The sequence below is a fragment of the Solanum stenotomum genome, chromosome 3, assembly GCF_019186545.1.
Source record: "Solanum stenotomum isolate F172 chromosome 3, ASM1918654v1, whole genome shotgun sequence".
NCBI classification, from domain to species: Eukaryota; Viridiplantae; Streptophyta; class Magnoliopsida; order Solanales; family Solanaceae; genus Solanum; species Solanum stenotomum.
Window position 1 is genome coordinate 24,952,626 of NC_064284.1, and position 13,920 is coordinate 24,966,545.

The following is a 13,920-nucleotide window of genomic DNA, read 5'->3' on the forward strand; positions in this document are numbered from 1 at the left end:
GTAGACCTCCATATCAGCAGGATTGACTTTTATCCGATTGGTCAGCCCCTTTCCTCCGGAGCTGCCAGAGTTGGGAGGTTTGTTACCTTTTGTTGTATATATTCTCATGGGTAGGCTGGGGCCCTGTCCCACCAATCTTTACTACTCGTAGAGGCTTGCAGACTAGTGTGTGGGGTTTATAGCTACGTTATGGTCATGCTGGCCTATGTTGTTGGTTTGCTGAAGCTTGTGAGCTGTTTGATGTATTGTACTGATATTTACCTGTTTTTAGTTTTGGTATAGATATCATGGTGGCCTCGACGGCCCAATCAAGATTTCTGTGCTAGTTGGATATTTCTTTATATGAACTCTTGGGAGTAGCTGGTTCTTTTGTAGATCTGTTGACAAGGGCCTTGCCGGCCGAGGGCTTAGTTTTAAGCCGAGATATACTTGTTTGTTTTCTTAATTGCATGTGACTGTCATGCGCTAGTAGCAAATGGTTCAGCAGGGTTGGCTCGGGCCTGAGTTTTGGCTTTAGGAGTCAGTTGCACCCCTTGAGTTTGGGGCATGACAATTTGGTTTAACGCTTCAACATTCTCCTATATCTTGTTTATCACTCGGTTCTGTTCATTGACCTTTTGGAGAATTATTTGCAGCGTATCCTCAACACGGTTGTGTCCATTTCCTCTAGACTTCCTCCGCTCATGAAGAGGTATGTACTTCCCAGACTTGTGCACCGGTTTTCCACCTCTGAGACTTTGGTGGCCAAGTTGTTCAGCTGAGTTACCAGCGCAGTTAATATGAGGTCACCCTCGACTTCTTGATTCGACTTAGCTAACTTGGCACCACTTCTTTCAGCCATTTTCAGGAGGCCTGCATAAAATCAAAGCTCAAAGAAAAACAAAACTACAAGTAAAGTTAGTAAGCTATCACTAAGAAAAACAAAAATTCTAATTAACTACAAACTCTCAAATAACACCACTCCCCGGCAGCTGCGCCATTTTGATGCTTATCGCGACCAACAACACTAACCTACGGTATGAGTGTTTACGATCGTCGATAGTATAATAACCCAACTAAAGGTTGGGATTGTGTCCCAAAGGAGCGGTTTTGAGAATTGATAGAAAAATAAAATTACATTCTAACTAGTCGTAGCTAAAGATATTAACGAACAAAAATATAGTAAATTAAAGGGGGTGACACGAAAGTGTCAATTATCAAATGGGGTTTTTTGTAACAAGTGATAAAACAACAAAATAAACAAGAAAATCAAGTATGGGGAAAGGTTCTTGGGATGTGACCACAATACAAGTTGAGATAAATCGTTGGGTACATACTTTCAATAGTAAATTTGCAAGACAATAGTGACTAGGTTAAGCTTTAAATGGAAATAAGTTCTCTCTCGGGCAACTTACCCCGTTTCAAATGCGTTCCTCTCGGACACCTATTTGCCACATGAAGACCAGCCTACGCCCTACCACACTCACTCTCTCGAGCCGAGTGTTAGGATATGAGACTAGGGCTCACCCTCTCGAGCTGAACCTCATGTCAACCCACTCCTTTCAGTCTAGTGGTTTTGGTTTCGCGACCTCCCTCTCGGGCAAGCCGAAAATACATGGGTGGCTTTGTATTTGCAACTACAAACCATTTAGATTAAACCACAACCACTAGGTGAAATCACCATTAACATACATCTAACCTATCAGCAAGCAAGACCCAACAAAAATATCAACCCATATTTTCTAAATCACACCCTAAGAATGGGGATTTTTAGCCACACATCAAGAAATAAGAAATTATACCTAACATGATAAATAAATCAAATGGGTATAAGAAATTAAACCTTAAATTAAGCTATGGAAGAAGAATAAAAAATGAACTCATTTCTTCAAGTCTCCACAAAACCCTCTCCAAACTTGAGAGAAAAATACAGAAAAATACTATACACTAATAATAATTTTTACTCTAAAATGTTCTACTCCAAAATTTTCCAAAATCTCCCAAAGACTACAATTCTAACTAGTATTTATCGTTTTCACAGATTGTGCTGCGGAGGATTGTTCGACGACATTAGTCGAGATCGTCGATGAACTCGGCGATTCGCCTTTTGGTCAGCTCATCGCCTTCAGTGTCTTGCCTTTGGCATCCTCGCATTTTGGATCATTGGGCGGTACAGTACTGCTTCGCAAAACTGATCGGCGACTCGCCGACTGCTCCTTTCCTCGCCTTTTGATCCACTTCCTTCAAGGCTTCACGTACTGGAACGAAGGGCGGATCATGTCATTTCGGCGACTCACTAAGTTAAACTCGGCGATCCACATGATTCCATTTCTTGTTCTTTTCAGCCCTATTTGCTCCATTTTGCGCCTAAGTGTCCATGCTTCCACTAAAACTTCAAATACCTGAAACTTCAACATTTTAATCAAGTATTGAGATAAAACAAGACTTCAAGGACCATCTTTCCATTAAAATAAAGCCCTAAATTAGTCTAATTTATGGACTCATCATCTATTCGTAAATTAAAAAAGGTGATTAGTCTTATACTAATTATTGTCTCTAATTTCTTCGTAATAGGGGTCTAGATCACTTTGATGTAAGTTCTTGAATTGACTCTATTAGTATCATAATTAGTCTTAATCAACTAATTTTGAATACTAAGATTAATTAGGGTTCTTAGTACTTTATCTTGAAATTGGGGATTTTACTCTTGAATTTCACATATCTTTTAATTTATGCCTTTAATCTTTATAATTTCGTCTCCGCATTATTTTCTTGTTTATTCTGGTAACCCGATTCTTATCACAACCACACTAGGTGTGTATTTCTCACGATAGTTAAAAATCATTTCGAGTTAGGAGGAGAAACAATGATTACTCAGGTCACCAAATGCAACTACAAAATTGGTTCCCCATTGGTGGAAGAAGATTACCCATTACTTACATGTGTAGAACAATCAAACGACCAATTTGCGCCAAATTAAAATGGCAAGCATAACGAAAACATATCAACTAAAAATTTAAAAGATTCAACCATTTTTATAGGTAAAACATAAGGCTAGAAGTTTCGGATACAGAACAACGTGCAAAGGTTTTACGTTTGAATCAGATAAAGCTTGACAATGTTACAATATTGAGTACAACCTTGATACAAACAAAGAAAAAGTGTGACCAATATTTATAAAAACTTACACTATATTAAACTAAATTGCGAACCAAAATGAAATAGATGACTTTTATACTTTTGGACAATTATTCCCTGACAAATCCAATAGTTGACACGTTTAATTGAATGAAGAGTACAGACGAACATTCAACCTCATTGCCAGGGTCTATTCAATTTTGTTGGAATGCTTTAAGAATACATCATCCTTATCAAAAATAATAGACCAAACATATATGCAGACCCTTAAACTTGTCCCTAAATTTCATTTTGGCACTCCAACTCAAAATTGTTCCATTTTAACCCTTCAACTCTAATTTTTAAGTTCCATTTTGGCACTTTTAGGTGACGTGGCAGAGTGTGTGCATCACATTTTCTCTAAGAGAGTGAAAGACAAAAAAGTATTTTTTTTAAAAATAATAAAAGATTACCCTTTAACTCTATTTCTTTTATGTACCATTTAACACAAAATACTAATTTTATAATTTCTTTATTTCTATATATGTTATTTAACTGCAATTTTGCATTTTAAAAATCGGCGTTCATCTGTTAGTTATTGTAAAAAATTAAAATTGATGGATGATCATTGATTTTTTTTTATAAAACAAAAGTAACAATTTCTTTTTAAGAGTTTCTGTATATTTTTGCGTGAAAAATAACTGACGAAAGTGCGTTGATTTTCTTTCGTAAGAAAATCAATTAAATCAATGACAACCCAACGAAGTCTATTGAGTTTCAACATTTTGTTTTAGTGTTATTAATTAGCAATGAACATGAGTTTTTTTTTACTTGTATTTAGTTGAATGAATAGAAAGCTGATATTTGAGTTAGTCCAAATAGACTAGATATGAAAAAAAAATATGTGGTGTTATTTAATTTAATTAATTATTTAAAAAAGAAAACCACACACTTTCGTCAATTATTTTTTCACACAATAATGGACAAAAACTCTAAAAAAAAATACTTTTTTTAAAAAAATGATGTTCATCCATTATTTTATTTTTTAAAAAAAAGATATGATGTTGATTTTTAAAATGAAAAAGTGGAAATGAAGAACATAAATAAAAATAAAGAAATCATAAATTTAGTATTTTGTGTTTATAATACTATATAAAATTGAGTTGAAGGATTAAAATGGGACAATGCTAAGTTAGCATGACAAAATGAAAAATGGGGACAAGTTAGAGGAGTTGTGTATGCGTTTTTAATTGGTTTTTGTGCCATGTCATGGCATGTGAAGTACACACATCCCAATTTGTTGATTCTTTGGAAAGAAGTTCCAAAATGGAACACAAAAATTGGAGTTGAAGGGTTAAAATGGAACAAGGTTGAGTTGGAGTGCCAAAATGAAATTTAGGGACAAGTTTAAGGATCTGCATATGTGTTTTGCCAAAATAATATGTAACGACATTTAACTTAAGAGTAGAACTAATAACGTTTGAGGCGTACTCACTACACAATCCACTGTGGTATGCGTTACTTCCAATTTGCAAAGAACCAAGGCTTTCATAGTGAATTAACTTTTGCTTGACCTTCAGTGAATTTGCTCTTTCGAAAAAATTGTAAGTTCACATATAATTTGTTTACAATCCTGTTAGCGTAGAATTTTAAACAATTCAATCAACTATATTACACCCAAATAATGTACTCAAAGAGAACCAAGTGTTCTACTGTTTATCATTCAAACTGATAATCAACTTTCAAAGAGGTCAAACTGGTTACTCATAATCTATTATCCGAAATCTAGCACTGACTCATATTCACTAGGTTTATAAAAAGTATAAAATAAATTAACTAAACTCTCACACGGTTAAATTACGTAAACTAGAGTATACAAACATTTCCAGCGATAAATTACGACAAATATAGTATAGATACTGTTTCACAGTTGTATGCATCCAAAGACAAGGCTATCACGTGCAATGCACCTGCAGTGAAGCTAGTTTTTCATAAAAGCATAGTCTTGTAAAGCAAGTTCAGTATAGTTATAAAGAAGCATTTTTGAGTATTAACTAAAGATGGAGGACTTTTCCCTAAATGGGACAAAATACAGTATTGAGCATTATTGCATTGTTTTGGGAGTAGTATTGAACACCAAGTTGGGTAAAAGTTATATAGTCCAAACCTAATAACCGTGAAACCAACATAGGATAGGACTATGCCGTTGATTCAGACGATTCCTCATAAAGTCTCTGGTAAAGACTCAGGAATTGGATCCATTAGTTAAGTTCATCCTTTATGATCTTCAGTGTATTTATATGCCTATTTACTATGATTTATCTGCATGTGCCTTATGTTTCAAGGATATTCTTGATGATAATTATTGTGTTTTGATTGAGTATTGCAGTGAATGCACTAGCCTACATGATTAGCATATGCAGGGATTTCTAATGAAGTATGAGCTAAATAAGAGGTGACGAAAGCGAAGGGAAAATGAGCGTGAAGAAAAACACACATGGAGCAACCTTAGCGCGCCGCGCCAGGGCCTAAACTACTAGAGCCAAGTTATGGCGTACTACTAGCGCGCTGCCCCAGCAATCCTGCGCTATGGTGGAGCGGTACCCCAGGTCAACCCCGACTTTCCAGACAAATTTTAGTTGATTTAGGATTCCTAATTGGACTAGAAATGAAATATTTTTTTCCTAAACTCTATTAGGATCCTAGAGATATTTTGTGAAGAAGAACTTTATCATACTTTGTAGCCGTAATACTTTTTAGGGATCTTTTCTTCTTCTTCTTTTCTTAGACATTAGTCGCTAAAGACCCTTGTTCTGGAGCTTCAACTATGGGTAATTGTTCAACGTCGATTATTTTAAATTAATGTTGGTTATCACTTTAATTACTTTTGTATTCTTGTTTTAGTATTTCATGTTTGATCACCATAGAAATAAATATATTGTCTACTCTTGAACTCGAGAGATGGAAAGGTAGATAGACCAAAAAATACAAAGAGCTCGAACTCTCTTGCATATCACTTGTTCAAATTTGTATTCAGGATTGACACACAGACAAACACCGAACTTGGTTACGAAACAGTATGGAATATAAATGATCACCAATTGAGTCTGTCTATACCTGCTCAACGATGTAGTTAGACAGTCTAATGGAGTAGGTGATTAAAACTCAGGAGATCATGATCATAAAATCAACCCTATAAATCAATAATTTGATAACCATAGTTAATTCATTATATGAGATGTGATACATGAAACCTTAAGCATGCTGCAACCCTGAAATTTGCCAACCATTGTAAGTAATTTTTTTATTTCATTCTTAGTATTTAAATATAAATTAAAATCTTTTGGCATATCTGAATAAATAATTAGACTAGTATAATTTAGTAAAATAGTTAATCAACAAATCCTTTGGATTCAATAATCGGAATCTTTTAGAGCCACTATATTATTTGCGCGACCACGTATACTTGCATATGTAATTAGGAGCAACACTTTACTGTGACAAAATATAGGATGACTCTGACAACGTGGCAAGACGTTATATCATCATAATGCTCAAAGTGATGGTTATTGGTTAGATAAACTCCCAAAGAAAAGTAAATCATATTATTTTCAATATTGCTACTGTTGCATATATATTAACATGTAAAACTTGGTTGTTAAAGTACACATGCATTCTTTACTTTTCAGTTGACTATTTTAAAGTTTACCTTTAGATTTACTCTTTCAGTTTAGTTTACCACTTGTTTCATTCAGTTGTTTTACATACCCTACATTTCATGTAGTGACGTCATTTAACACTATATCTTTGAATGATGCAGATTCATGTATTCGGGATCAATAAGAGATGCTTCTTTAGGACCTTTTCCTATTAACATTTGGTAAGACCTCCTTACTTTCAGAGGGCTCTAGTTTATCTAATTTATTCAGTATTTAGTAGACATTGCTAGTAGAGTATTTAGATAGTCAAGGATCTTGTCCCTACACCTATCCTCGGGTTATTAGAGGCTTCATAGATAAGCTAGATGAGTTAGTCGAGTCGTAATTTTCTGATGTGCTCAAACTCATTTATTATTACTATTATTATTAAAACTTTTAGATAAAGTTGTTGAGATGATCTATGTTTGTTTAAATCATTATGATGCTTATTTTTTAAAAAGCTTCCACATAAGATATTCAGTCTTCTAGTTAGCAGTAAATGAGATCAAAAATTCGCTTGGGATCAGAAATGGTTTTTAGCGCCGGCCACATCTAGGGTATGTTCGGAGAGTGACATTATTTATCTCATATTAAATAAAATAATAACCACGTAATTCAAAATAACTTAATTTATTCCGAATCAAATAACCCCCAAGGAATTATTGCCAATACAAGATGAGAAAAATTGCACATTTATAGACAAATTATTACTAGAATCATATTATTTTAGAAGGAAGAAAGAGAAGGAATATTTCTTATCTTGGTTAATGTGACATAAATTTTGTTTATTTATTTATTATATCAAAAGTTTTTAACGTTAATTTTTTGTAGTTGGATAGTCCAAAATCCAAATAGGTGCTTATATAATATAAAATGAAGACATTTTGATCACAATTGTCAGGATGGCCGAGTGGTCTAAGGCGCCAGACTCAAGTTCTGGTCTTCGTAAGAGGGCGTGGGTTCAAATCCCACTTCTGACATTTTTCCCCTTAATTTTTGTTGAATTATTTTCACAATTGAACTGGCTTTAAAAAACATAAATGATTAACTATTTACAACACTTCCTTTGCTTAGTATTTTCCTTTTTCTGTCTACCACTTATTGTTACTTGAACTAATATTGTCATTGCATCTTTGCAAAATGAATCTCTTTTGGTTACAAAAATTAGATATTCAAAAACTATACGAAAAGTACTATAAATTACAATTTTTTGCATATCAATATGATGAAAAATATATTATAAATTTTTATAGTTCGACTCTAAAAAAGGAAATCATGACTAGACGGAGGTAGTGTATCAATAGATAGTAGATACTATAAGGATTAAGGAATGTATGTAAGGATCCCATAAATTCATACCTTGTATTGCCTCCATTGAGACATCCGTCCGTCACACATTGAGCTTTTATATTTTCATCATACATAACTAGAAAATTAGTATCCCCATAAAACGGAATATGATGTTCCCTCCGCATTAAAGTTGTCAGGTTTCTTTTCACGAGAAGTTAGGTTTTAAAAGGTATATAAAAATTTATATGAGTCGCAATTTTTTTCATAGTAATATGATGAAAAAATATATCATACAATGTTGGGCAAAATTCATGTAGTTTGATTTTTAAAAACAACACGTGACAAGTATTTTGGAACGAATGGAGTAGTAATATTGTGGGATTATTCAGTACTAATTACTGCAAGACTTTCCAGTTTCTTCTTCCCAACTTTAGAATGTATTCAAAGTACTTATGGTTAAATCAGTCATATAAAAATTGTATGTTGCGTGTCCTACTCAATGACAGGCCTACAAAGAATGTACACATTTGGCCAAAAAAAGAAAAGAAAAGAATGACACAAGTTTCTGCAAATGTATTGTTAGTTGGGTATTTATTATTCATTTATTTTCTTCCAAGATAGAATTTGATTATACAATGATTTCTAATTACATTGATGTTTACCCAACTGGGGGAACGACTACAAAAGCCCAACAACATCTTTGGTACCACCATAAAATTCAGGGCAAATCACAGCTACAAGATTTTTCCTTTTCTTAAAGGAAAAAGATAACAATGACAGCAGCAAAAAAATCAATACAAAGCACCAAAATAAGAATTGTGGTTCCTAAAAAATATAGAAATTGGAGTGGAGCTGCACAATGAACAATTGAGATGACAGATATCTATCCAGTGAAATAATTGAAATACAACACCATTTGTTATATAGGGACATAAAATTCCTAGTGTTAAGAATGGGATAAAATTCGCGAATAGAGGAACTCATTCCAAGTATCAGGCAATCCAGGGAGGCACCAATGAATACAATCAGCATAGGTGGTTGGATCAGCTTTCTGCTCCGGTGTCAGCATTTTGCCTTGTCGAATGGTGTGGACAGATGTGTGCGCGTCTTTCCTGTACTCCGATAGGGAGGTGATATTGAGGAAGTAAACAGGGACATTGATGGATTGAGTAACATTTGCTGCTACTACAAATAGTCTCTTGTCTGTCCCAACACTTAGCGGCATTGATGTGTTTAACACTGGGCTAGTCTCTTTTGCACATTTTATCCCATCAGGATTGTTCCAATCCAAACTCCTGCAGAGAGTTAACCAAGCAAAAACTCAGAAAATTGGCTTATTTGATATGACAAATTTAACTTATGTAGACCGACAATATGTTGTGCGTAGTAGCTAGCTAACCTGCATTATTTTTCAGATTACCATCTCACATTTTACCATCGCATAACGTCTGAGAGTTAAAATGTACCAAATGGATAAAAAACGAAAGGAAATGGGGATTACTTGATATGAAGAGGAGACATGCTCATGAAGAAGACTTTCGTGCGATTGACATCCACATTGTTTTCCACCCACTGTGACCATGTTGTCAAAACTCTCCGATAAGCAACTGGTCTCTCAATATCATCGTATTCTGTGGCTCCTTCATTGAACGACCCTCGTCTAAAGAATAATATCAAACATAAGTACTGAATGCAGCAGAGGAAAAGAACACATCAAGTCGAGTATAATTACTTACAGAACTTTCATGGCGAAAGTATTCATCCACCAAATGTACGTGTTGAAGACGAGATAATCGACATTCTTCCAGTTCTTTCCATGCTTTTCGATTGATTCAGGCATGATGATCCTGTTCAATATACTATGCATGTTTGGATCATCTGAATTTGACTCCACCAGAAATGGAGCCCAGTAAAATTCCACTGTGGCATTATAATCCTACATGTTCACATTAGAAAATTAATTCAAAAGCTTCTATCAAGGGGTACGTATACTGAGAGTGATCAGCCCAACAACTATTCGTAGATGGACTAACCACTTCACCTGTATTAGGTGAACTTAAATATAGAATTAGTCTGTGTTCTTACTGATAGATAATCTAATCCAACCAATCAAAGATTAAATATTAAGCAAAAGTAGTTATCAACTTAAAATGTAAGCAACACTACAGGATCACAGTGTATAACGTAATACTCCCTCTCCCTCTGTTTCAATTTGTTTGTCCCTATTTTAACTTGACACGAAATTTAAGAAAGTAAAGAATAGACTTTTGAATCGTGATATACCTCAATTCTGAAAACAGACAAAGAACCAGTCTTGTTTAAGCTTTTTCGGCCTGGAGGAACAGCAGATTGAACCAAGCATATCATGGATTCCCATTGATTTCTATTCAGCGAGTCTCCGACAAACATGAGTCTCTTGTTCCTCAGTTTCTCAAGCAACAACTTTGCTTTAAACCTATAATTTCAATATATTCTAAAAATGTTAATTCAAGAAAACTGGACAAACAAAGAAAGAATGAAGAATCGGTTCATACTTGGGTAAAGAACAGTCTCTGGGTTGCCACCTCCAGTTCTGATACATGGAGTCCTCCCTTCCATTCCTCATACAAGTTACTTGTGCTGTAAGAAACTCACATTCTGGTTCTTTATAAATTGGGTGTGTTACATTGTCGTAAACCCATTGCCCTGTAAAAAGATCACAATCTTCTGGTGGCAATTCAATATTCTCCTCTTCCTCTTCTTCTTCTTCTTCTTCAGCGGGAATTTCAATATTTTCCTTCTCTGGCTCTGTTCTTGAATTCATCACTACCTTAGTCTCAATTTGTTGATTCAAAGATGCAGTGTTGATATCTTGATTTCTGGTCATAGAAAATGGGAATTCAGCAATTGTTTTGACGTCTTCATTGTACATGAAGCATCCAAAGAGGAATATGGAGAAAACAACAACGAATATGGAAAAATGATTATTCTTCCGGGCAGTATGCTTCATCTTGAATAAATTGGAGGAGAAGAAGACAGGGGTTTTACGACTACGAAGTGAATACATGAGAAAGGAGTATGATTATTAATGGTGAGAATAGGAGGAAGAGAAGAGTAACATTATTAATATTTGAGTTAAGATTATAATAAGGGGGTAGTTTATTTGAGATTTGGTGAAATGGGGTTTTCTGAAAGTATCAGTTGCTGGAGAGTTGTCCTCCTCAGCTGTTTCAAACTACTTTGTTCCTCCTACTCCTCCAGCTAACTAACAACTACTTTTATTTAATATATATATAATTTTTATTTTACTGTTATATTAATTAAGAGTTGCAAAACTCATGTCTCTATTATTATTAAGGATTTCATTCAATTAGATAAAGAGTGATTGATTTTTTGAATTTATAGAGTATTAGATAGGAGGTTACAGAGGAAACATGTTAGGCTAGGAGGTTAGTTACTTAGTTGAGCGTTCTCTCGTTTATTTATTTTTATTATTAGGCGTATTATTCGTGTAGTTTTTTTGTTCTTTGAGTATAATTATTATTTGTGGTTTTTTTTACACTTTTACTATCGTTATATTTTGTTATGACTTGTTTAAGATGATTTGTCAGGATTTTCTTCCATGATTGTCTTCATTTCAATTATTTCTTTCTTTATACTACTTTGAACTATTTTTTCTTGAGCCGATGGTCTATTAGAAACAGTCTCTACTTTGGTTATTATTATTTTTTCGATACTACTTTGGACTATTATTTTTTTTCGATATTACTTTGGATTATTTTTTCTTGAATCAGTGGTTTATCAGAAACAATCTCTACCTTTAAGATAGTAGTCAGGTCTGCATATACTCTATCCTTCCTAGATTTTACTTTGTGCGATTACACTAGATATGTTGTTGTTGTATATATTATTCCAATTTCCATCCATATCAGTTTCTATTATAGTTTAGTCACGAATTTTAAATTAAAGTGTAAAATTTACCAAAAATATCCTTTATGAATATAATTTTATCATATTAAATGTGTCATATGATTCCTAAACGAAGTGCCATTAAAGATAAATAACAATATTGATATAACATTTTACTGAATATGGAAAAAAGCATAGTTTTGTAACCGATCTAAAAAAAAATATATATGAAGTGCAAAGAGTATCATTTTGGTAGATTTATTTTGGAGTAATTAAGATATATTGAACAGTCATGGAACCCACAAATGGGTTGAAGAGCGTCATTTTCTCGTTAACTTGTACCTTTCAAACTATAAAAATAATTTTTTATGTATATAATTATTTGGTATTTGATAATTGACACGATTAATATAGTTTTGTGTAGCGTAAGAATAACTAAATAAAAAATTCTGCCTATTAGACATTTTTCTATTTTTGAAATTTAAATTTAAAACCTTTAATTAAAAATGAAGAGATCATACCTATTCCATTATCCTACTTAAAAATATAAAAAATGATTGAAACTAAAATAAAAATAAAATAAAATTATTGTGTAGACACAAGTTGTCTTAGCTTGACCATTTTTTTTTTTTTATATATATGAAGCAAGTGAACAACAAATAGCAAAATAATCACCATACGGATCCGAGTCAAAATTAGATATTACCTAAAGCATGTTACTCTTAGCATCTATGATTATGTGCGCTAATTAATTAGTCTACCTACTATAACTTCAAATTAGATTATTTATAGAAATACGTCAATAGTCTACGTATGATAACTCAATCATTTAAATCTTTGAGATAGCTTAATTATTCTGATAAACAAATGACCTAGGAAAATAGCTTTGAAATGCGGATCAACTCAAATACACCTAGACTATTTAATAGAATATCTACTTTCTCTCCGTTACATGTCCTAAACAATTTTGTCTGTTTAGCCTTGAAAGAGGAAAATAAATCATCTAGCTTTTTTGTTTATGTCGGGAGTAAATCTTGATTTTTCATAATTTTCATTCGGGCTATGTATTCGTTGATTCAGTTTTGAAGGTTATTGATTGAGTTATTGAATGTCAATTTGTAGACATGCTAATATGTTAAGATGTTGGTTAATTTGATCGTTATCGATTTGGTTACCAATTTAACCGTTAATATTTTACATGTACAAAAATAATGTGACAAACTAAACGAATTATGTATGTGAGAACAATTTATCAAGACAACATCAAAGACAATATGTCGATATGCACAATACCCCTCAAGTCAAGTCCGTTTTCCTGAAATTGAAAATAATTGGAGCAATTGTCATCAAACAAATTACTATAAGGTTATTGGTTCACCCGTTAAAAGAAGTGGTCAAATAGAAACCTGAACCAATAGCTCAATAATTATAGAATACTAAACTATTAAAACAACGACAATAACCCGAACCATTAACCCAATAACCCTATTACCGGTTTGGGTAATTGATTTGACACAAAACTTGTGCAACCCTAGTTTTTACCCACAAAAAATGTCTCTTTTTTTTTTATAAAAAAAAAAAAAAAAAAAACTTTGGAAAGTATCTGTCTTTGGCTAATGAATTTTGATTAATAAATATTTGGCCAATAGAGAATGAGGTTGGAGCAGATGGATTCTCATAATTATTACATTCCTAGTAATCTTCTACAAATAGTTTTGATAAATGGATGGTTAAATGAGCTCTCATTGTCATCAACAATCACTAATTTTCTTAATGAATAATTAAGGTATGGGTGAAAGAATTAAGTAAGAAATGAATAACGGTTAGCTTTATGTTAGAGAAAAGTAAAGGCTACGTAAGCTTTTGTTCTTGTACACCAACAATCTAATCAGTTTGCTCCTCATTTCACTTGTCTGACAGATGACATCTTGTAATACCCCTTTATCTT

The 13,920-nt window shown here is 33.3% G+C and overlaps 1 protein-coding gene and 1 non-coding gene across 2 annotated transcripts; one reads left to right on the forward strand and one right to left on the reverse strand.

The window, feature by feature from the left end:
* The first annotated feature begins 7,690 nt into the window (after nt 1-7,690).
* TRNAL-CAA (transfer RNA leucine (anticodon CAA)) lies at nt 7,691-7,774 on the forward strand. The gene has a single exon. It is a non-coding gene; the product is annotated as a tRNA-Leu (tRNA).
* Nucleotides 7,775-8,999: 1,225 nt separating this feature from the next.
* Nucleotides 9,000-11,173, reverse strand: LOC125860744 (xylan O-acetyltransferase 1). Its single transcript, XM_049540764.1, has 5 exons — nt 10,619-11,173; nt 10,368-10,539; nt 9,821-10,020; nt 9,586-9,744; nt 9,000-9,379 (listed from the first exon to the last, which is right to left on the reverse strand). Exons 1-5 carry the CDS (start codon nt 11,128-11,130, stop codon nt 9,031-9,033), a joined length of 1,392 nt encoding a protein of 463 aa, XP_049396721.1. The 5' UTR covers nt 11,131-11,173; the 3' UTR covers nt 9,000-9,030.
* Between the last annotated feature and the right edge of the window lie 2,747 nt (nt 11,174-13,920).

What these genes read in the sequence shown, in the direction of transcription:
- LOC125860744 (XM_049540764.1), bottom strand. Translation starts at nt 11,130, where the DNA reads ATGTATTCACTTCGTAGTCGTAAAACCCCTGTCTTCTTCTCCTCCAAT. An exon ending in AGAGACTGTTCTTTACCCAA is followed by an intron (nt 10,540 to 10,618) that starts GTATGAACCGAT and finishes TTGAAATTATAG; the next exon opens with GTTTAAAGCAAAGTTGTTGC. An exon ending in TGTCTGTTTTCAGAATTGAG is followed by an intron (nt 10,021 to 10,367) that starts GTATATCACGAT and finishes GTGAACATGTAG; the next exon opens with GATTATAATGCCACAGTGGA.